General features: G+C 39.6%; 1 protein-coding gene and 1 non-coding gene across 2 annotated transcripts; one reads left to right on the forward strand and one right to left on the reverse strand.

Moving 5' to 3' along the window:
- The first annotated feature begins 2,614 nt into the window (after positions 1-2,614).
- Positions 2,615-2,688, forward strand: TRNAN-GUU (transfer RNA asparagine (anticodon GUU)). The gene has a single exon. It is a non-coding gene; the product is annotated as a tRNA-Asn (tRNA).
- A 2,507-nt stretch (positions 2,689-5,195) lies between these two features.
- On the reverse strand, positions 5,196-21,704 carry LOC143856522 (DNAJ heat shock N-terminal domain-containing protein). Its single transcript, XM_077366768.1, has 3 exons — positions 19,844-21,704; positions 5,612-5,688; positions 5,196-5,480 (listed from the first exon to the last, which is right to left on the reverse strand). The coding sequence occupies exons 1-3, from the start codon at positions 21,593-21,595 to the stop codon at positions 5,423-5,425; spliced, it is 1,887 nt and encodes a 628-aa protein (XP_077222883.1). The 5' UTR covers positions 21,596-21,704; the 3' UTR covers positions 5,196-5,422.
- Positions 21,705-22,760: the final 1,056 nt, after the last annotated feature.

Raw genomic sequence — 22,760 nt, forward strand, 5'->3', positions numbered from 1 at the left:
CGACGAAGAAAGAAAGAAAGATAATGAAAAAGAAATAAAAGAAGAGGAAATATGAATGTACAATGAATCAATCGAATAAGTGAAGTGCTAAAATCAAAGTAAATTATATTTCTAATTATTCTGTCTTTATATTATTCATAGAGAATGGATTAAATCCAGAATCTAATTCTAGTACCCAATCTAGTAGTAATATCATAATTATAGCACAAGTCACTAGACAAGCCAGTTTGATGTATCCCATTTGATACATCCCTTGTTATCTTCGTATCCAAGAATCAACAAATTTGAGGACATGTCCCCGTATAGGCTATGGGCACTGCAACTTAGGTAGTGCCCACATCTATGTTGGGGCTGCATACCTAAGATGCCCCTAAACACATGGCTTCATTAGTTCATGGGTGATGGGTCTTCTCATGTTGCTGTCTGGAGATTGGGGATGGAAACATCAGTTGACCGATCGCTAGTGGGTTGGCCCAATGCACGCATTAGGTTTCTTAGATCAATTTTGACTAGTGTCGACCTCGAAATCTACTAAAAGTAGTGTGTGGGCTGTCATTGATGGCGATGAAGACATGGGTTTTCAGTTGAAATGAAGGTGGTCTCCAATTGAATCCCTTTTAACTTTCTATGAGAAATATCATATGAACAGCTATGGTCTATGCATTTGATCACGAAAGAATTGGATACCAGACCTTACACCTGCTAAAACTCATTTTCTTTTAGCTGTCTTGCACTTCCTTTTTCTTTTTTTTCTGCTCTATGGGGTGTGAAATGTGTAAGGATTGCTTTGATGATAATTTCTTGGGATGGTGTGGGTGTGTGTTGGAGGGCATTTGGTACCAAAAGAGGAAGAAAACCCACTTGTTTGCTTTCAGTTTTTCGTTGTTTGATGTGTGGTTGGTATTGGGTAATAGACTAATAGGTTGAGGGCACCCACAATTCATGATCATGATTTATTTGACCAAGCCACACGCAAACTAGTACTATTCTTCCCCTTTAATATTTCTACAATGAGGGTGTCATGTTTAAGTGGAAAATTGAGTGTAAAATTTGCTTCACTCCCATTTTACATTGAAAAAATGGAGCCTTAAGATCCATTTGGCAACATTGGAAACAATTTTCTTAGAGAACTAATTTTTGAAGGTTTTGTAAATCACTTTTTTAGGTAAAAATTTTCATTAAAAAATCTTGAAAAAAAAAAGAGACAACCCTACTGGTTTGGTAGATTGAGAGACTTTCTTTAACTATTATTAGATGTAATTAGGTCAAGCAAGAGGTTGCTTGAAGCGTTACACCCAAGGTATCTAGTTTGGAAAACCAAGTTTGTTGCCTCCAGCCTCTATATATATATATACACTAGGGTTATAAGAGGTTAATGGGCTCCAGCCCATATGGGCACACTACACCTGATCCATTACCTATTGGGCTTATATTAGAACATATACTAGGGTTATACCATACACATGTATATACCCAACAACTAACTGGGCAAATCATGTTTTTTAATTAACATGATAAATGATTTTTTAATTAATAGGATAAATCATGCTTGATAACACCAGGGTAAATCATGTTTGGTAAGGGAGTAAATCATAACTGAATATCATTTTTGGTCACACAATAAATTGTGTTTGCTCACATGAGCAATCATGCTTGGTCATATGGGGAATCATATTTGGATATGAGGTACATCATGTTTAGTCATAGGGTAAATCGTATATTTTCTTACAGGGCAAATCATGCTTGGTAACAAGGTAAATCATGTTTGGTAAATAACAAGGAAAACCATATTTGGTCACAAGGTAAATCATTTAAGATCATATGATTAGTCATGTTTGGTTACTTGGTAAATTGTGCTTGCCCAAAAGATAAATCATGGTTGCTAACTAACAGGGTACAGCATATTTGGCCTAGAGTCATTCATTGTATGGTTATAGGATAAGTCTGTCTTGTCACAAGGTGAGTCATGTTTAGTCACAGGGTAAACTATGTTTGATCACAAAGTCATAATTTGGCCACATGTTACATCCTATTTGCTCACAGATAAGTGATAGTTAGTCACAGAATAAGTCATGTTTGGTCAGAAAATTAAGGAAATCTAAACAAGGCCTAAATGCAAGATATCAATCGATGCGGCCACTAGAATCATCCAATCATGGTGGGATCAATAGAAATGGGACGATGTTGTGCACGATCAAATTAATGGATTCAATAAGTTGTTAAAGTATAAAAGATAAATAACGCCTTTCTCCAACAGCTTAAGCTTTTGGAGAAGTTGGTAAGATAACATGGTATCAGAGCCGAGGGTCTCTAGTTCAAACCTCCCTGATAGCAAAAATCCACATGCAATGGTTGGCCCAAAGTGGGACCACATGTGCCACGTGTTTGCCAAGTGGGTCACACGTGTGGGGGAGTGTTAAAGTATAAAAGATAAATACCGCCTTTCTCGAACAGCTGAAGCTTTTGGAGAAGTTGGTAAGTTAACATCAGTCTCATGTTTAAAAGTGATTCTTAGGAAACAACCATGCAAAGTGAGTCTTTTTCACCACATTTTAAGATGTTTTGAATATATTTACCTAGTTAAATATGTTAACAATCTATGTTGAGCATCAAAGCTGGAATAGCTCAGTTGGCTAGAGCGTGTGGCTGTTAACCACAAGGTCGGAGGTTCAAGCCCTCCTTCTAGCGTACTTTTTTTTTTATATTTTATTTTGTTTTGCTGAGTTTTTTTATGGTGTAAGACCTTATAGTCCCGTATTTTTTTTTTTTACTATAGGATGATCCAAACCGTCCATATGATGGGCAACAACGTAAATAGAAAGTGCCCAAAAAATCATTTCTAAAGGATGATCTCAACCCTCCGATCTATATAGGAATGACATATTATGGAAACCTCTGTAGATCGGAGGGCTAAGATCATTCTATGGAAATGATTTCCGAGCACAACCAATTTACATTGGGTTCCATCACATGGACGGCTTGGATCATCCTATGATTAGGTCCTACAGTACTTTTTGGAAAATACGTGACTATAATCTCGAGATTTTATATGGTGTAAGCCCTTATAGTACAATGCGGCTTACACCGTAGGATGATCCAAATCGCCCATTGGATGGCCCACAAGGTATATAGGTTGTGCCCAAAAAAACATTTCCATACGATTATCAGAACCCTCCGATCTATAGAATAATAGGCAGTTCCGCTATAGAGTGGAGGGCTAGGATCATCCAATAGAAATGATTTTTTTGGGCACAAACTATTAACGTTGTGGGCCATCAAATGGACGGTTTGGATCATCCTATGGTGTAAGCCTTATGGTACTTTTGAAAAACACTTGACTAAATGGGCTTACACCTTAGAAAACTCTATTTTACTAAGCTTGCTACTGCGGCCTTGTTTGGATTGCAGGAAATTTCTGGAAAAGGAAGCTGCAAAAAAAGAAAAAGAAAAGGAATGATAGAATGAAGGGCGCCCTCGCAAAAATCAGCTTCAATGGCGCCCCTATTGGTTGATTTCTCCAAAAGTAAATTTATGGGGGTGCCTAAAAAAGTGGATGGAGCCTAAAAAAGTGTGGAAACCGTGTTTACTTTTCAGAAATCAACCAATAGGGGCACGCTTGAAGCTGATTTTTGCAAGGGCTCCCTTCATTCTACCATTCCTGAAAAAAAATACCCTTCTGTTTATTTTGAACCACTCAGGTTAAAAGTTCGGAAAAATGGAAAATTTGCAAGTCATTTTAGATAATAAATTTAGGGGATTTGCTAGGGACCATAGCAGAAGGCATTTCGTGGACCAGCTGTTGCATGAGAACGCAGCCACATAGGCTCAGATTTTGTTTTATTCATCTGAGGTGGTTGGTCTCTCATGCAACAGCCGGTTGGTGAAATGCCTTGTATGATGGTCCCTAGCAAATCCCCTAAATTTAGATACATAAATATAAAGAGAAAAGAATCTCTACTCTATCGAGTAGATCGGCCCAAAATATATGGGGCCCACTTTTTTTAAATGATCCAAACCATTCATTTGATAGGCCCTGACATTGATAGAGTGTGCCCAAAAAATCAGCTCCATAGGATCATGCTAACCTTTCGATTTGTTGAGGTTAAAAATGAACATATTTGTAGAGGTTTATACCCGTCCATTTTAACCTCCACATATCGAAGGGCTGGGATGATCTTATTGAGCTGATTTTTTGGTCACACACTATCTATGTCAGGGCCCATCAAATGAATGGTCTGCATACCCAAACAATATGGGCCCCCACTGTATTTGGGGCCAACTGAGTAGAAATTTCATTATGATGGTTAAATCTCTGTATAAAAACAAAGTAATTATTGATCGGCTGTTGGATGATTAAAAATGATATGATCCTACGGATCTGAACAATCGCCTCCAAATGCCATTGTTTTGATAAGTACAACCCCCCCTACGAATTTTGTAACCAATGAAAAATCTTTTTTTTTTTTTTCAAATTGACATTTATTGTTCCAAAGAATGCCAAATAAGGGACAAGATGCTATCCTCCGTTTGGTTGCCGGGTTTTTTTCTTTTCCTGGGATTTATGTGGTTAAAGGTAGAAGACAAAGGAGGAGACAAGCATTAATTAGAGAAAGATATTATGATGAGTAGAGAGAGAGGGTAGAGAGAGAGAGAGACCACTATTTTCAAGACAAGATTTTGCTGATGTCACCAAGAAAAAGCTGATGTGACCACTAAATATTCTCCCACAGGAAAAAAAAAAAAAAAAAAAAAACCCTCTACATACAGTAGAAAAACAGTACCACCCTCTATACTTCTATTTGTTGTAACCAATGAAAAAGTCATAGAGCAACAGGAAGTAACTATAAATGGGAATTGATATCTGCACTCCCGCTCCTTAATAACGGCACTCCTGTCTTCACTTTATAGAAAATTTGTAAGCAGCCTTTTGAAGTGTAGAGTGCCATCATCAAAGCAAGAGGGAGAAACCATTTCCCTTACAAATGAACTGAATGTCCTTGTAATTAGCTTGAAATGCAATCAGACTTCATCACATAGACCAAGTAAGAATTCTTCAAGTCAATGGTTCATGTGATTCATAAACTCACAAAAGTTTAATTACCCGAAAATTCGGGTTCATGATTTAAATCTCAACAAAAGATTTAGAAATGATTCATCGAAATAATGAGTCAACTGTTACCAAATGCTCTTGAGAGTTCTTCAATTCAATCATTTTCCTTCTTATTGCTGGATATCTCATTCGTACAATTAATTAATAACATAATACATAAAAGATAAAAATTGGATTCAAAATCTTCTTTCTGCGAAAAACAGCATTCCCGAGCCCCTCAAAACAATAACCCTATTTCTGATAGGATTGTTCGGGCGCGGGGGCCTTTCCACAATGGTGCCGACAATTATCCACTTCGGAGTGATAGATTCCCTATCGGGATTTCAACATAGAATGGCCAGTATCGCCCAAATGCATAAACAGTTTATTCCTGCCAAGATGAAATGACATGAACTATTTAAAAAATAGAATGGAAACAGAAAGGCGCAAAACAGACGAGAACAGAAATTACACAACAGTTGGTAAGATCTTCGTTGAAAAGAGGAATAGCCATAATAATACCTTGAGTCGAAGTTCTCCCCACATGTCTCACATGCAAGGCCAGATGTCTTCGATTTAGACGCCGCCTTTGATGTTGCCTGCATTGGAAAAGTGTAAATAATAAAGAAGAAAATTTTGGAAAAGGAGAAAAAATATAAGAAATGTATACAATAAAGAAAAAAGTGTAATCTGTAATATTATCAAACTTCGATCAGCAACAGACACTCCCACCATTGTGAAACTCATTATTTTGTAACAAATTGTGAAAGGTTTCCCAGATTTATTGGTGACAAGTTGAATGTTGAGTGCCAAACATCTGTTTCAAATTCATGATCCCTTCAATACCAGAGTTGCATTGTCAAACTACAACAGCATTCTGAGTTCAGATTCATGATCAACAAAATTCCACAACAGATAATTTAGATTTTTTAAAATACAACCTCTGGTACCCCAATCAGGTGACAAACAAGGACATAATTTGTGAAAATATTGGATGGAGGACCATAATATCGACTTCTTCATGTAATCACATCGACCAGATAGTGATCTTTAACAAATACTATAACCATTTGTGAGAATATATAAGCAGCGGTAGAATGTACATGTTATTGCCCAATCTTGCACAGTTATTTTTCTGAATGATTATGAAAACTTATTAGAATAAAAAGGCAGACAGCACCGGTTACAGGCAATAAAAAAAGGGCGGCCCAGTGCACGAGGCTCCCACCATTGTGGGGTTTAGGGAGGGGTAGATGTACGCAGCCTTACCCCTGCTTTGCAGAGAGGCTGTTTCCGTGACTCGAACCCGTGACCACTAGGTCACAATGGAACAACCTTACCATTGCACCAAGGCTCGCCCTCTGGTTACAGGTAATAAAGAACAAGAAAAAAACAAAACAGCCGAGCTATGCCTCCAACACAACAAGGAAGAAAATGGGAGACGGGCGGATCTAGAGACCCCCTCACTGGCTAAGAAATTCACTCCCCCATAGGCAAACCAGCAAGTATGCTGAGACGAGACTCTATAGCCCTCCAAATAGACAGCAAATTGCCAAGGAAAACATTCCTTAGCTAGAATCCACTTGATGATGTTGTTGCCTCCACAATCAACGGCTTCCAATGATGAAGGCCCGTAAGTTACCCACTTAAGAACCAAAACTCTGCCTCATTAGAATATTTAGACGGTCTCCTCCACATTGCGACATAGCACATACCAGTTCGCGAGATGAAATCCACATCTCTTGGGCCGGTCACAGGAATTAATACAGAGGTGTACAACGGTCCAAGCAAGAAGCCCTGATCCGGGGAGGGGCAATGGGGCACCAGACGGTTGCACGCCGAGACAGATCCGCGCCAATCGTTAATTTTCCTAAAGAAAGACCGGACTGAGAAGCCACCTTGTGGGTCGGGGATCCATTCCCATTGATCCAGCACATGTGGCGATAGATAGCATGATGCGAGAGTGTGGATGAGGAATCCGAAGTATGTGATTTCCTCATCCTTCAAGTTGCGGCAAAGTCGGATGTCCTAGAAAGAATTTCCAAATCCTTCACCCCTCACCAGATAGTCGGCAATTTTGTATTCAGGATTTGAAGAGATATGAAACAAATCCAGGTACGCATCTTTTAGGGTGTTGTCACCAATCCAGAGATCCATCCAGAAACGTACATTGTCCCCCTTTCCAACCTTGAATCGAACATGAGGCAAAATTAAAGACCGAGAGGAGCAGATAGATTTTCATGCTAGATTCCTTGCCGGATGTTGGATTCTGACATTCCTAGTCCCCCCAACCTCTTCCACATTTATCTCCAATGATATTATGCCATAACGCTTCCTTCTCCACGCCGAATCTCCAAAGCCACTTACCCAAAAGTGCCTTGTTGCGAAGTCTGATCTTACAAATGCCAATACTACCCTTCTTCTGGATTTGCAAACTTTACTCCATTTTAGCAGTGTTTAATCCTTTTGCAGCGCTCTTTGCCTTCCCAAAAGAAATCTCTTTGTATTTTCTCGATTTTAGCAAGTGTTTAATCCTTGTTCTGCGCCCTTTGCCTTCCCATAAGAAATCTCTTCGTATTTTCTCGATATGCTTTGACACTATGACCAGAACTTCAAATACTGACATGAAGTACACGTGCATGCTAGATAGACCAGCTTTGATGAGAGTGATCCGACCACCAAAGGACAGATATTGCTTCTTCCAAGTAGCCAATTTTCATTCAATTCTCCCAACAACCGGGTCCCATAGCGAAGCTTTTGGAATATCATACCCGAGAGGAAGGCCGAGGTAATTAATATGTAAATTAACCTCCAAGCATCCTAAGAAGTCAGCGTGTGCAATCACAGATTGAGCATCAAGGTTGATACTAGCAACAACACTTTTTGAAAAATTGATTCTCAGGCTGAGATATGATTTTGAGCCAGCTGAAAATGCGCTTTAAGTTCCGCAACAGAACAACACCATCCTCAACCAAGAGCACTGTGTCGTCAGCAAATTGAAGGTGTGAGATTGTGCCAGAGTTGCGCCAAGGTTTGAGACCCGTTATATACCCTTTTTTGGCCCTTGCATAAATTTTCAACAGAAATGTTATAATTCATCATAGTTATCTGTTCAGTTCTTGATTGTTGTAATAGACTTTACCTCTGTGAAATTAATAAGGCAAATGGCCTTCTTGGGTTAAACATCTCCTTGGTTTCAAGCTTTGTACAAAGGGATTGAAGTTGTTTCGAGATAATGATGGATACTTCATCGCATCCTTGGAGGCTATCTATTGATGAGATTGATACAAATAGCTTACTTATGGTTGATGAAACGTTGTCGCAAGCTGAAGAGATACTAAACAATGATCCTGATGGCAATAGAATAATGTTGGTTGATGAGGAGGAAGCTCAATGTGCTTTAGTTTGTGTTGATAATCATAATAGCTGTAGTGGTACCTTTAAGATAAGGATGATAGTGGGAGCATTGTAGCTAACAAACCGTTTAAAGAACAGCTGTTTGATATCAGTGAAGCTGCCTTTGACTTCTATAATTTATATGAGTTGGCTAGAGGTTTTGAAATACGGAAATGCAAGACCAGTAAGTCGACGAAAACACAGGAAGTGATATGGAGGAGATATGTATGTGATAGAGAGTGATGGAAATATTCTAATGATAAGAGACTGATGGGTAAGGAAGTAAAGCGGCGTCGCACTATAAGAGAGGGTTGTAAGGCAAATATGAAGATCTCACGAAAGATGAAAAGTGGGAAGTGATAGCTTTTGTAGAGAATCATTGTCCCGATCTTACATCTCCACCCAAAAAACAGTTGCACCTGTCGCATAATAAATTTCATATGAATACTGCATGTAAGAATTTGATATACAAACTCCGCAGTAGTAGGATGCCGCCTTTTAAAATTGCAAGGGTGATTAATGTTACATGAGAGGATCAGCTAGTAATCTTACAACAACTCAAGTAGCGTTTCATTAGAGAGCACGGATGGCTAACAATATGGGGCGAGAAGCTGTCATAATAGCCCGACAGTTCCAACATAAACAATCAAAATATCTGAATTTCTAGTTTACCATAGAGTTGGATATTGAGGGGAACTTAAGTTCCATGTTTTGGGCGGATTCAAGTGCGAGAAATGCTTTCCTAACCTTAAGCGACGTACTTATATTTGATGTCAAGTACAAGACGAATATGTTTAGGATGTCGTTTGCACCATTTACTAGAGTTAACCACCATAAACAGTCTACCATGTTTGGCTGGATGAGAAAGATGAGACATTTATTTGGTTATTTCAGCAGTGGTTGAGTTGCATGTTTGGGAAAGCTCCAGGTTATATAATAACCGATATAGACAGGGCGATGCGAAACGCAATTAAAAGTGTTTTTCCAAATACTCGTCATCGATTTTGCTCTTGGCACATTAATAAGCATCTAACTAAGCATATTTTAGCCATGCGAGATTCCAGTAATGACTTCTGTAAGGATTACAATAATTGGTTTTATAGGAGACAAATACCTGACTGGGACATAGAATGACAAAATTTTGTGAAAAAAATAAATGATTGATGAAAAAATTGGTTAGCTAAAATGTGAGAAGTACGGACTCACTGGGTGCCAGCTTATTTCAGAGACACATTCACAGCCGGCATGACTTCAAGTGCACGTAGTGAGAGCATGAATTCTTTTTTGGTGGATATGTTCACTAAAGCACTAATTTACAAGAATTCGTGGTATAACATGAAAAAACAATTGTTAGTCTCATAAATGAAATCTCAAGAAGATTTCAAGCATAAATCATCAAATGTTGTATTGTTTTCAATGAGCATATTGGAAGCACAGGCTACAAAGTGTTATACGAGGACAATGTTTGACATATTCCAAGTAGAGTTTATGGACAACATTGATTGTTGGCATATGAAGTTGGGTAAGAATGGCAGCGTGACAAAATTCAGTGTAAGATTGTGTGAGAAGGACAAGTGAAAATGGTACAAGGTTGTCTATGATGAATTTGAAGAAGGTATAAAAGCTAAATGTGAGTGCAAAGTTTGAGATTTAAGGGATTTATGCAAACACATCATTCCCATTATGGACAAGAAGCGTTTACCTAGCATTCCGGAGCACTATATCTTAACTAGATGGGCAATTGGGGCAAGATATCAAGTAGATGGTGGGATGTCTACAGGCGAAGAAGATAATAACGACGTAACTCTCTTTCAGAGATGGTGCCTAATAACAAAACATCAAAGGCATCTAGATGAACTTCAGAATAAAGATTATTTTCAAGAAGATGGATGAAACATTTGATGTATGGTTGGCGGAATATGGACAGAAGAAGAGAGACAAGGAAATTATTTTGGCAAATAGTGGCAGCCAAGCACAATCTAATTATATGAGCGAAGCAACTGAGATATCTATTTGCGACCGCCAAGTTGTCAGAACCAAGGGTCGACCGAGGGCTACTTCACGGTTTAAATCTGCTATAGAGAAATCTCATTTCAAATTCTTCTAGGTGATTTACTTAAATCAGCAAAACAAATGGTGCAAACTAGAGTGCATGAATCCAAACCTTGGGGGTTGTTTGCCCATTGACGCATAATGGCCTCTTTTTCCATATTAGCCTCTTTTTCCACACTTTCGTTTCTTGATTCGGTATTGAGATTTCTCCATAACAGATTTAAATAGTGAAGCAGCCCTTAGTCGACCTTTGGTTCTCACAACTTGGGGTCGTAAATAGATATCTCAACTGCTTTGCTCACAAAATTGGATTGTACTTGCTTGCCACTGTTTGTCAAAACAATTTCCTTCTCTCCTCATATTCGCATTCCGCCAACCATACATCAAAAGGTTTCATTCATCTTCTTGAAAATACTTATTATTCCAAAGTTTATCTAAAAATCTTTGATGCTTTGCTATTATGTATCATCTCTCAAAGGGAGTTATGTCGTTATTATCTTCTTGACATGTAGACACCCCACCATCCATTTGATATCTTGCTTCACTTGTCCATCTAGTGAAAAGCTCGGGAATGCTAAGTAAATGCTTCTTGTTCATAATGCGAAGGGGGTGGTTACATAAAATCCCTTGGGTCAAAAACTTCGCACATTCACATGTAGCCTTTAGACCTTCTTCATATTTGTCATACACAACCTTGTACCATTTCCACCTGTCCTCATCACGCAATTTTACACTGAATTCTGTTACGTTGTCATTCTTACCCAACTTTTCATGCCAACAATCAATATCGTCCTTAAACTATGCTTAGCATATGTCAAACATTGTCATCGTAAAACACTTTCCAACTCATGCTTCCAATGTGCTCCTTGAAATCAATACAACATTTGATGATATAGACTTTAAATCTTCTTGACATTCTGTTTTACAACGATCAACAAGTTCTTTTTTATATTGTAACACGAATTCTTGTAAAGTAGTGCTCTAGTTAATATATCCATAAAAAAAATTCATACTCTCGTTATGTGCACTAGAAGTCATAGCTGCTGTGAATGTTTCCCTAAAATAAGCTGGCACCTAGTGAGTCTGAACCTCCCACATTTTAACTAACCAATGTTTTTCATCAATCTTATATTCCTCCGCAAAATTTTGCCATTCTGTCTCACAGTCGAGTATTTGTCTGCTGTAAACCAATGATTGTAATCCTTACAAAAGTCACTACCGGAATCTTGGGCTAGAACATGCTCAGTTAGATGCTTACTGATGTGCAAAGAACAAAACCTATGACGGGTATTTAGAATAACACTTCTAATTGCGTTTCCCATTACCCCGTCTATATCGGTTATTATACAAACTAGAGCTTTCCCGAACATGCAGCTCAACCACTGCTGAAATAACCAAGTAAATGTCTCATTTGTCTCATGTGCTAGAAGTGCACAGCCGAACAGGGTAGACTGTCTGTGGTGGTTAACTCAGATAACTGGTGCAAATTGCATCATAAACATATTTGTCTTGTATGTGACATCAAAGACAATTACATCGATGAAGGTTGGGTAAGCATTTCTCGTTCTTTAATCCGCCCAAAACATCGATCTCAAGTTTCACTCAATATCCAACTCCATTACAAAATAGAAATTTGGATCTTTTGATTACTTATGTTGGAACTGTCGGACTACTATGACAGCTTCTCGCTCCATAATGTTAGCCCTCCGTGAGACGTCACCCGAGTTGTTGTGAGAGCACTAGTTGATCCTTCACATGTAGCATTAATTGCACTTACAATTTTAGAAGGTGACATCCCATTACTGCGGAGTTTGTTTATCAAATTCTTACATGTGGCATTCCTACAGAATTTATTATGCGAATGGTGCAACCGTCTTTTAGGTGGAGATGTAAGATCGTGATAATGGTTCTCCTACAAAAGCTGTCACTTCCCACTTTTAATTTTTCGCCAAAGATATCTCCATCTTCGCTTTAAAACCCTCTATTACAGTGTGACGCCACTTCAATTCCTTACCCATCGGTCTCTTATCATTAGGATATCTCCATCCCTCTCTATCACACACACACACACACACATATATATATATATATATATATATATATATATATATATCTCCTCCATATCACTTCCTGGGTTTTCGTCGACTTACTGGCCATGCATTTCCATATTCTAAAACCTATAATCAACTCATATAAATTATAAAAGTGGTAGGAAGCTTCACAGTTATCGAACAACTGCTCTTTAAATGGTTTGTTAGCTACAATGCCCTCACCATCATCCTTATTAGGCGTCTTAAAGGTATCACTATAGCCCTCATCATTATCAACACAAACTAAAGCACCCTGAGCTTCTTCCTCATCAATCAACACTAATCTATTGCCATCAGTTTCATCATTTAATAACCCACCAACTTGCAACGTATCATCAACCATAAGTAATCTATATGCGTCAATCTCATCAATAGATAGCCCCCAAGGAAGCGACGAATTATCATCCATTAACTCTAACTTCAATCCCTTTTCACAAAACTTGAAACCAAGGAGATGTTTAACCTGAGAAGGACATTGGCCATTGCCCTGCTAATTTCACAGAGGCAAAGACTATTACAACAATCAAGAACTGAACAAACAACTATGATGAATTATAATATTTCTGATGAAAATTTATGCAATCCAAAGAGAGCCAAAAAACACATGAAACAGTAATGACAAATCCAATCTCAAATAGGGCCTATAACTACAAGATAAGCTAAACGATTTGTATTACATATCCCAAAGGGCAAAATTGACAGTAAAGAACAACACAAGCCATAGTCCACCAACTAAGAAATCAAATGGGGAACTCAGCAAATCAAATGGGGAACTCAGCAGATGTTTAGGGATAAATAAGACACAAGCCTAAAGGTCTTTAAGGACATCCACATATAACGGCAATAGGTAGAAAATAATAGTTCATCACAAAATTAGCAAACCAAGTAAAATGTGTAAAATTAGAGACATGAAAAGCTAGATTGTAGTCAAGTAAAAAATTCTCATATATGAAATGCTACCAGGAGAATGTAGATGAAAGTAGAGGACAACCCTAAAACCTAAGGGGCTGTTTGGATACGCAGATTTTAAAATCCAGGTTTTTAGTTTGAAAACAGTGTAATGGGTTCATGATCAAGCTGCTGTAGCTGTCCTGACAGCGTTTCTTGGATTTTAAGTGAGAAATTCAGGTTCAAAAATTCAAGTTGTGCCGGGCAGATTCCTTTCACCTTCTTCATGAAATCTTTCTAAAGGACTCATTTAGCCGACCCCAACTAGTTTGGGACAAAGGCTTTGTTGAGTTGAGTTGAGTTGAATTGAGGGTTTTCACGAAAAACAACAGAGAGATTAAAACCCTAAACCCTAACAGATGAAAACCCTAAACCTTAATAGATTAACTAGAAAAAAGAGCTGATAGATACATACTTAAAATGTTCCTTCGAGAAACTCGCGAGAGAGATGAATGATTTTCGCGAAAATCGACTCAGAGAATGAATCGAGAGAGAGGCGAGGGAGATCGAACAATTGAGAGGGTTTTGAATTTCGAATTTTGCCCAAATCGCCCAATTTTCGAACCAGATGTATTGCGTGAGAGAGCGATTTGGAATTCACCCAAAGCAGATAGTAACACACCACTTCCGCTCTTTTCTCCCTTTGAACGACTTTAATCAGTTCTCATCTAACGTCTCACGTCGATTTAGCTCTAAAGTAACGCTTGGGAGTAGATAAGCTATCTGCTCTATGGAGTAGAAACTCTTTTCTCTTATGTGTGTGAAAAAGTTTTTCTGGTCCAACGGACCAGATTACTTATCTAGTCTGTCGACCAGAAACAGTTGGGCCCACGTTGTTTGGGTGATCCAAACCATTCATTTGAGGGGCCTCACATAGATAGGGTGTGCCCAAAAGATCATCTCCATAGGATCATCCTTGGGCACACCCTATCTATGTCAGGGCACATCAGATGAATGGTTTAGATCACCAAAACAACGTGGGCCCACTCTATTTCTGGTCAACGGACCAGAAAATGTGAGCCCATATCTACTACTATATAGCAGAAGAGAAAATGAGGAATTGTGTCCATTTAACACGTCAATGTGGATAATTTTTACCCTTTTTTGCCCTCCCCACATATCTCCACATATCTGTACATACTACTCCTGTAAGGGTAAAAAATGTATGAATTTTGGAATTATTTGAAAAATCTTCGAATCATGATTTGCTAGCCACCTTCTCCAAAGACTACGTCTCCCCCATCCTTTGAAATTGTATGTGTTCAGAGATTTGTCCTATTAGATGTGATGAAAAACTGCACGGAAAGACTATTTATTGAAAGGTTGCTAGCAATAATAAGTACCGACAGATGCTAGCAATAATAATCATTATGTGGTAAAGTTGTAAAGTCGTGTTTGGAAATTACGGACAACGGATACCTGGATATGACAATTACGGAAAAAAACTACAAAGAAGAGGTATCAACATATGACAATTATGAAAAAACTACTTTTCCTCATTAATTTGTTGAGGATATTACAAATTCCGCACACCTTTAAAAATATTTACCAATTCCGGGCACCTTAAGAGGAACAGCAGATTATGGAAACCTCTATAGATTGGAGGGCTAGGATCAGCCTATGGAAATGATTTTACGGGCACATCCTATTGATGTTGTGTTCTATCACATGGACGGTTTGTATCAACCGATGAAAACCATTCATTTGGACGGCCCTTCCATGGATAAGGTGTGGCCCAAAAATCAGCCCCATTGGATTGTCCTAACCCAATCAAAGGTGCGTGTGAGGGGGGGGGGGGGGGGGGGAGGAATGGACAGACACTGTGTGTCCATGTTTCTGCCCATTTTTCCCCTCCACAAATGGCAGAGTTAGGATGATCCAATGGGGCTGATTTTTGGGCCACACTCTATCCATGGAAGGGCCTTCCAAATGAATGCTTTAGACCCCCCAAAAAATGTGGACCCCCACCCTGTTTTTGCAAACGTGTGCAGGTAAGCTTACCTGCACACGTTTGCAGGAACCATTCTCTCTCTCTCTCTCTCTCTCTCTCTCTCTCTCTCTCTCTCTCTCTCTGTGTATATATATATACAGAGAGAGACGCCATTTCTTTTGGGGTTCTTTTCTTTTCCAACCAGCCAATGGCAACTGAGCAGACCCGTAGAAAAGTCAGTATGGTAGAAAAGGGGAGGCAGGACATTCAAAGAAACAAGGAAGGAAGTTGATTTGTGAAAGCAGCGGAAGAGAAGACACAAAACTGCAAAGACTGGCTCTGTGGTTGGTGCAGTGCAAATTCTGGATTGCATCCAGAAGGTGCAACAAAATCTGGTCTAGTGAGGACCAGAATGTAGCTTTAGAACAGGTTAGATCTGATCCAAACAGTTCCGATTTGGTTAACCCTAGCTAGCGTTAGCAGAGTAGCCCCGCATAATCTCAAGATGAGATTAAGGATATTAGAAACCAGGAGGCTCACAAATCAGCTTCGCCTTCTCTAAATGGAGAAAATCATTCGCTTAAGGATTACACAACTTTGTTTTCCCTCCAACCCCACCTCCGGTATCCGAAAAGAGAGGTTGCTGGCTAGTAGATGGAGTTTACTATCGCATTGTTATAAGTATGGTAGGCCTGGACCGACAGAATAAAAGGTAGAGTATGTGCGTTAGGTTGGGCCCGAGGAGGTTAGTATTTCTGTCCCTAAAGATGTCACCATTGATGATCTGATTCGTGTTTAGATGCTTAGACTAGGATGCCCTTCTCAAAGCTTTCATCGCCAAATGATAGATGCAAAGTTGTTAGCACTTAGCAGGGATTTGTGGTAGGAGATAAAAGGTTCCCCACCCCCCACCCCCACGTGGACAGTAGAAAACCTCATAGTGATCAGAAGCAGACTTGGGAGGTCGTCTCCCTTGACTGTTCTTGCACGCGTCTTGCACGTGCCTGGGTTCAGATATGAGGTGGGGAGATCAGGCATTAGGATAAATGGTGTCTTTCCAGAAGCACATCACCTGTCTGCTGAGGTAGAAGGAAATGTATTTATGATTTATTGGAGTTGTATGTTGCCGATATGGAGGAGATGAAAGATAAGTTCGATGATCGACAACGGGCGGAATGATGGCCATTGAGCAGTGGTGAACATGGTGGAAGATGATGGGAGGTTGGGGAAGATGTATGGATTGATGATGGGGATAGACCCAATTTGTCCGACTGATAATGCATTGGGTTCAGGGCCTGACACCTCAGAGGGGAAAAGCGACGTCCCAATTGAGACAGATGAGAGCAACGTGGTTTCTCCAAGAGGCTACATGGCGGCACAATGGGGCCCTTGTCCAAATGTTGGCTGCAGGATGCTGCAAACGGGAGGCGAGCTATTTAAATTTTGAAAATATGGCAGTGGGATTATCTACGTATGACTCTTTGGTTGACATACTATAAGTTACATTCGGCATCCAGCTCACAATGAGTTGAGGCTGGAGACGGACTAAGGAGAACAGCAGAGTGAGCGAGAACGTGATATATAGATGGAGTTTTCTAGATGGGGAGCCGTCTTTAACACAAGCACAGAGTAGGAGGCCCATTTTGGACCGGGCCACGCTTAGGCACATTTACTTGGGTCTGCAGTTGGAGGTTGGCCCATCGGATAAGGATGGGGTTTATCTGAATGGTTGGTGGGAGTCCAGTTATGGGACTCAAAGGAGACATATTGAAAGCCAACTGGAATTGACTTATGAGTTTGGTGCCGTTTAAGAGACGGGCAGAGAGAGCAAAATGATTTGTAAAGGAACACGGAAGCGAAAGAATTGATTAGCTTGTGGGTGGCGAGAATCTAAGGAGTCCTCAGAAACCGGAGTACGGTTGGGACGGGACAGATTCCATTGATACATTTGAGCATAAAGGCCTTCAAGGTGGTGGTTACGAGCATCCATCCATATCTACAGGCTCTGAATTTTCTTCCCACGTTGACAGTGGAATGCTGGATGAATATCTAAGCATGTGGTTAAAGCAAGATGCTTGCACGGCTTTTTTCTTCAGAGATAGAGCCCTTGAGGATGGTGTCGACTTTCAAAATTTCTTATTTTTCTTCTCTTCCCACCAAACTGTTGAATAGCATCATAGTTTATGGTTCCAATCCCTTGAGATTGTTCGACTCGATTCAGGGCAGGCTAGGATAGTTTCCTTAGATCCTTTAGTGTTAGGTGTTCAAGATGATCCTATTCTGTTCTCCAGTCAGGTTCAAGTTGATTCAGATTGTGATTCCTTTTGGGGAGTTTAGATAGTTATCAGATGTAAGGAAACAGATAAAGTTTCCTCATATGCCCCTAGAAATGCAAATGATATGGCACACATGCTAGCAAAGAGCGGCGTTGATAGGACTGAATCATGCATTGGGCAACCTCTGCCTGATAACTTGTACCTGTTTTTGTTTGTCTCTAGTAAAATTTTTGTTATTCTCATCAAAATAAAAAACATCATTTAAAGGAATATAATATATCCTTTTTTTCAAAGGTATATAATATGGGAAAAACTGTTTTTGAGCTCCAGCTGATATAAGCTTATCTGAGCTCGAGCTCCAAAACGGTGTGGGCCCACATTTCTGGAGTGATCCAAAGCATTCATTTGAAAGGCCCTTACATAGATAAGGTGTCCACAAAAAATCAGGTAGTTAGGATCATCCTAACCCTTCCATTTGTGAAGGGAAAAATTGGCAGATTTGTGAAGAAACAACATCTGTCCATTTTGCCCTCCACTTTTGGATACGTTAGGATGATCCTATGGACCTGATTTTTGGTACACACCCTATCTATGTAAGGGCCTTTCAAATGAATGCTTTGGATCACCCCAAAATGTCGGCCCACATGAGTTTTTGACGCTCGAGCTCAGAAACAGGTTTCCCATATAATATATCCTACTTTAAATTGCCACTCTTTCTCTTTAGTTTGTGTTTTTGTGGAGTGGTGCCAGGCGGACCTGTATTCCTGCTTGAACCTGCTGTTTTAATTAGGTCAACTTGTGTGTGATACGAACAAACTCATGATAATAACTGAAACGGTAAGAGAAAATGTTTCTTGTTTTAGGCATATCCTAGCAGGTAAGTTTGTAATATTTTTTGATAAGTTTTTGTTATTTTTATTCTAAAAAAAGTATAATGGCTTCAGCATATAATATGATAAGTGATACAGAAGAATGTGGTCTATATATTGAGATGAAATTCATTGGCATATTAGCACAGTAACATATTTGTTAGAGCAATATAGTACAGTAAGACACGGGGAGAAGTTAAATGGCAAGTATTCATATTGGCAAAGTGGCATATGAAAAACTGATCGTGATAGATAAGGGTGTCAATTTTGGCTCGGGCTCGGAGGCTCGCTCGAGCTCAGCTCGAAAAAAGCTCGGCTCGTTAAAGCTCGTTAAGAATTTAATATATTTAAATATATATATTAAATATTAATATATACACTAAAAGGGTTGTCCATGGAGTGAAAGGGGGGGGCAAAATATGTCACTTCATTTTTGGAAACCCATTTGTTACTAGGACCACCCCCCATAGTGTAAAAAAAGTAGTCAAATTACACTAGTAGGGCTGTCCAGGGAAGATGTGGGGTGTGAATATAATATAACCCAAGCTCGGTAAGGCTCGCGAGCCGAGCCGAGCCGAGCCGAGCCTGGTTCGAGCCCAAGCCGAGCCTCACTTGTGAGCTTAACGAGCCGAGCCGAGCCGAGCCTGGCCAAGCTCGGCTCGGCTCGGCTCGTTTACACCCCTAGTGATAGAGGTAGATTTTGAAGTATTTCCAGTCATTTCTAGAGTAATCATACAAGCAGTGTCCTAAATAATATGGATTCTTGAAACTAAGCAAAATGTCCAATATATTCATGTCCTATACTTGGAAAATATAAGGAAAAAATTATGAAGAAAATGCAAATTTTTCTGATGCTTCCGCAAACACTTAATGCACAAGCTGTAACTGTTTCATACCTTGGTAACCTAGAAACAAGATTTGAAATTTAGATTTCGGTTTCGGTTTCGGTTTCGGCCTCAGCTGAAAATGAAATTTCCATGCAATTTCGGTTTTGGTGTAAATATTATAATTTCGGCTGAAATTTTTAAATTACGGTTTCGGTTTTAAATTTCGGCCGAAATTTAAAACCAAGCTTAGAAAGTTTTTGGCTATAAATATTCAATAATATTATGGATCAACATATTCTAAGTCATCTGATTCACAAATGAAGCTACAAGAAGAAGAATAGAAGCTAACTTTATAGGTATCCTTACCTTCTGTTGCTGTTGCTTTCCTCTGGATGAGTTTTTCAACTTGACATTTGCCTCTCTCTGGCTTGAGCCTTTTTTGTCAACTGATTGGTTTGTGAGCTTCCGATTCTTCTCCAACAACTGATTCCCTGTACTCTTTGTGTCAGTCTCATCAAATGAATGGGATGAGGACTCCTGTGCATGTGCATTATCATTGTCAACCTGAACTTCACCGCCACTAAAATTAGATGGTTTCTCTTCATGGGGTCCATCAATATCTGCTCTTGCAGCATCTGCATTTGATTTGGAGCTCCCCTCTTTCTTTGATGCTCGATTTCGACGACGGTTGGGTTTCCGGGCATCATATTCCACGAAACTCACTCCATCACTATCATCATCACCCTTAGTTTTGCTAGATGAAGGCTCTGGTTGCTGCTTAGTTTTATTCTTTCGGCTCTTGCGCCTTGACACCATCGCCTCAAGAGTACTCATTTCATCATCAGTGCCAAGCAAATCACCACTCACATTCTCACTCTTAGTGTCAAAAAACTCAATCCCTTCGTCATCATCTGAAGAAGGTTTAACCTCACCCTGTTCTTCCTCCACACTAAAATCATCTCGAAATTCCTCACACAGTTCATCCACATTATCACCCACTTTCACATGACCAAAACTCACATGGGTTTCAATTTCATCCACACCATCAACCAAAATCTCCTCCTCTTCCCCATCTTCTTCTTCGGCTTCAATCGAATCCTTCAACTCTGCGACCTTCTCACGATGTTTCTTCGACTTCTCATGATTCTCCCACTGCTTCTCAGACTTAAACTTCTTACTACAAACAACACAATACAATTCCTTATCATTCTTCTTCTTACTATCCTCAAACTCATCAAACCCATAATCATCAAGTTCCTCCTCATCAACTCTCGCCCACTCAGGCTCTTCGAACAACCTCGCCTTCTCCAACTTCGCCCTCACTGCCTCTCTCTTTCTCACCTTCTCCTCCACCCTCCGCCTCTCCTCCTCCAAATTCCTCTTCAATTGCATCTCAACCACCCTCTTATCCCTCTTCTTCACAAATTCCGCCAGCCCACGAACCATATCAATATATTCCCTCTTTGCCTTCCTCCTCGCCTTCTTATTCTCCTCCTCCATCACTCTCCTCGACTTCCTATTCGGCCCGGCCGGGGCATGATACTGATCAGCCCACGAAAAGTCCATCACAGTACAAAACCCAATCCAATACCCATAAAAAGCCGATACCTGCGAATACGGACTATCCAAATTCCCCATCAACGGCGCATCCCTAACCGCATCCAACCCTAACCCTAACCCTAACCCTAATTTCTTCACAAATAACACCTCCTGTTCATAAATTCTCGAAAAAACATCCGCATATACCTTGTAAAACCCCTTACCCGAATCAGAAAAACCCGAATACGCCGAATTTGAGAAAAATGAGAAGAGATTTTCAGCATCTACGAAATTGGGTGAAAACCCAGACGAGGAATTAGGGTTAGAAGGGTTAGCAAAGAGGATTTGTGATCTGTGAGAATCGTACCATGCGCGTTCGCGAGGATCAGAGAGTACTTCGTAAGCGTTTACGAGTTCTTGGAAGGATTTTGTTGCTTTTTCTTCAGAAATTCCTGTTTTGATGAGCTTGTCAGGGTGGAGTTGGAGAGCTAGTTTTCTGTATGAAGATCGAATTTCTTCTTGGGAGCAATCTCTGTTTAGATCTAGAATCTCATAGAGGCATCTCTTATTATCAGACATCTCGATCGATTGATAGGGTTTTTTTTTTTTTTAATCTTTTTGTTATGGGTTTTGGTTTCTACAAATTGAGAACTAGGGTTTTTGAAACCAGAGAGAAATAAGAACGGGTACGATGAGCAGCCTATATATAGACGGGTATTTTACACTAAAGTATTTTTGTCATTTGCCATTAGCTGGGAAATAAGGGTGTTTTGGTCAATTTTTATTGATATAGAGACATTTGGTTATTTTTTTAAACCTTTCAAACGGGTGGGGTGGGCCGGGCCGAAAATGACCTGGAAATTTACGGGTCATTAATTGGTTGAGGCGACCTCACCGGTACGGGCAGGGTGGACCCACAGGTCACCCATTTTATTTAATGAATTTTTGTTTTTTTTTTTCTGTTTTTTTAAGATTTTTGTTTTTTTATAGGGATTTGCTTACCACCTTCGCCTAAAGCTACTTCGTGTTCATCCTTTGCATTGACTTTTTTCAGATTTGTCTTATTCATTGCCGTGGTGCAAATTGTAAATTATGGGGGAAGTACGGTTTATGCAAAGGTGGCTAGCAATAATAATCATGGTACTAAGTTTTGGAGAAAAATTACGGGAAAAATTCTTTAAATTAGAAAAACTACGGAAAAAAATACTGAATGAAGGTACCTCTATAGGAAAATCACAGAAAAAACTACGAAAAAGTGGTTGAAAATATGAAAACTATGGGAAAAAGGCCTAAAATAAAATGTTTGTTTCACTTCTCTAAATAAAATGTTGCTTCACTTCTCTACGGGCACCCACGGGTCCACCTGAACCGGCCCAGTTTTTAAGGGCTGGGTGGACCCGTGGGTCGTTTTCAAATGGGTCACATATGAGTGACCCAGACCCGAAAAGGGTCAGGTCGACCTGGTCACTTCTTGCCAGGTCTAAATTTTTTAGGCTACTGATATTTGCACTACCATGTTTTGATAATGACATAAACTCACGATTTTTTTTGAATGGTATGACACAAACTCACGTTGTTTGTCAAAAGAAATTACAATTCCCAAAAACCACTTAGCAGCCAATGAATAAGGACAAGACAAGGTGAGTTTGTGTCATTATCAAAACATAAATAGGATTTTGTTAACGAGTGGCTTGCTTTGTTCTTGCCTTTGAATTATCTTGTACGATTGATTCATTCTTTGAGG

The sequence above is a fragment of the Tasmannia lanceolata genome, unplaced genomic scaffold (genome assembly GCF_043159265.1).
Source record: "Tasmannia lanceolata isolate RefF3 unplaced genomic scaffold, GAP_Taslan_0.1 ptg000003l, whole genome shotgun sequence".
NCBI classification, from domain to species: Eukaryota; Viridiplantae; Streptophyta; class Magnoliopsida; order Canellales; family Winteraceae; genus Tasmannia; species Tasmannia lanceolata.